The sequence below is a fragment of the Pocillopora damicornis genome, chromosome 4, assembly GCF_964200805.1.
Source record: "Pocillopora damicornis chromosome 4, jaPocDami1.2, whole genome shotgun sequence".
Taxonomy (NCBI): domain Eukaryota; kingdom Metazoa; phylum Cnidaria; class Anthozoa; order Scleractinia; family Pocilloporidae; genus Pocillopora; species Pocillopora damicornis.
Genome location: NC_142673.1, coordinates 8,418,854 through 8,420,815, shown reverse-complemented (window position 1 = coordinate 8,420,815; position 1,962 = coordinate 8,418,854). Strand labels below are relative to the sequence as shown.

Below are 1,962 nucleotides of genomic sequence, written 5' to 3'. Positions count from 1 at the left end.
TTTTCAGTTGCGTATGTGATTATCTAAAAGCCATAGAGAAGACGAAGTTTTAACGGCTTTCAAAAGGATATTAGAATGGAATTCGCCTAATCAGGATGAAATTTCGTTGCAAAAGTGTCATTTGCCTGTTGAGGTTTGCCAACTAATCAGTGACGAGGATCTTGGAAAAAATAAATTTGACTAATGGAAGCTAAAACATATAAGAAATTCACGAGAAAAACAACACTACAAGCAGGGAAGTTATCGGGCAATGTTCCCGTTTCTATGTGCTCTTTCTCAGCAATTGGTTTAACGATTTTCTTCCTCGTTTGCAATTATTGAGTACAAAATTTTTTTATTGAAGAGTGAAGTGTTGGATTGATTGCTGAGTCGAGCGTCAAAATATATATCTACTACGGCAACTATACAAGTTCTATATTATTGGGGTCTTTTTATTATTATTACCATTTTGATAGAGTAATGAAAATTAAACCTTTTTATGCAAATGCCTTGTTATCTCTATGCAGTTGAAAGAAAAAAAAAATACACCGCCGGTACAGTTTTTTGAGGATTTCCTATTTTGTCTTCAAAGAATCTTAGACTCCTTTGAGACTATTTCTTAGAGTTACATGAGCACTCTTTTTGAATCCATAAATAGCATAAATGATGAGCTCACCAGGAAAATTATGTCTTATTCGACATTTGAATTAGATTATTATGCAAAACTTTCGTAATTTGTTCATTCCAACTTGTCATTGAAGAATTTTTAATGTTTATTTCCCTTCCGCCTCGTTTAGCTTCGCTATTTTGTGGGTAGGGATTGTTACATGTGTATTTCAATTGTTAAGGAAAATATGTTTATTGTAAGGTGTTTTAGTTCCCGAAACAATTGTCTGGGACAAACATTGTTACTCGGACGTCACTGGGCCAAGTTCATGTTCTTCTTGTTCAATTTGTCCCTGTGTGCATGAGCACAAAGTCATCGACCCACAAGATAAGATACGGCGAAACTCGCTCCTGAATGTAGAATTCATTCCTGCATATATGATGGGATTGACAGTGTTTGAAATGTAAAGAAAAAACATGCACAACAGTTCCAAATTTCTTGGCAAGTGTGATACTAATGAAAAACGTCTTATTATGACTATAACCCAGAGAGGAATCCAACATGCCAAAAAGGCAAAAACAACAATGAATAGCGACCTGCTTAGTCGAATTTCTTGAATAGAAATGCGCGCGTCGTTCCTCCCGAATCCTCTCAACGCGGGAGAAATCCCTGTCAGATGTTGACGAACAACTTTTAGAACTCTCGAGTAACCAAAAGTTGTGGCAACCAAAGGGATGACAAGAAAAAGTGTTAAAACTATTATGTAGTGGATGAACTTGGCACTTTCCCCAAGGTGTTTGAGAGAACATTGCGCATAGCCAGGCACAAATTCAAAGTCTTGCAATTTGGCCAGTTTTGGAATTGCGATGTAACAAGCCACAAACAACCAGAGGAAAAGTACCCATAAACGAGACTTTCTGAGTGAAAATATTATCTGGTAGGTTGTGTTTGGTTTGCATATGCGAACATATCGGTTCACAGCTGTTAAACCCATGGTTGCCGGTGAGACGTAGACCACGAAGATACTCATGAAGGCGTGAAATTGGCAAATGGTTTCTCCAAGCGACCATTTTCCTGTGAACAGTATTATTTCACTGAGAGGCATCACAAAGACAGCGGAGAGCAAGTCGCTCACAGCCAATGCTATGATATAAAGATTAGTGGGGGTGCGCAATCTTGGATTTCTGTAAACAGATAAGCATACCATGATATTTCCTGCCAGTGAGAGGATGTTTAAAACGACCAAAGAGGAGCCTTCTAAGATAACCAGTGCTAAACTTCTTGATGCAAGATCATCGGCCATCTTAGGTAACTGCGCTTCCTTGTCTCAGTTGTAGCTTAAAGTGAACGCAACGAGAAAAAGCAGCACACTGCTA

The 1,962-nt window shown here is 38.2% G+C and overlaps 1 protein-coding gene across 1 annotated transcript; it reads right to left on the bottom strand.

The window, feature by feature from the left end:
- Positions 1-345: 345 nt before the first annotated feature.
- On the bottom strand, positions 346-1,962 carry LOC149046701 (melatonin receptor type 1A-like). Its single transcript, XM_089203875.1, has one exon. The coding sequence runs from the start codon at positions 1,887-1,889 to the stop codon at positions 888-890; it is 1,002 nt and encodes a 333-aa protein (XP_089060001.1). The 5' UTR covers positions 1,890-1,962; the 3' UTR covers positions 346-887.

Coding starts and splice junctions, on each gene's coding strand:
- LOC149046701 (XM_089203875.1), bottom strand. CDS start 1,889: ATGGCCGATGATCTTGCATCAAGAAGTTTAGCACTGGTTATCTTAGAA.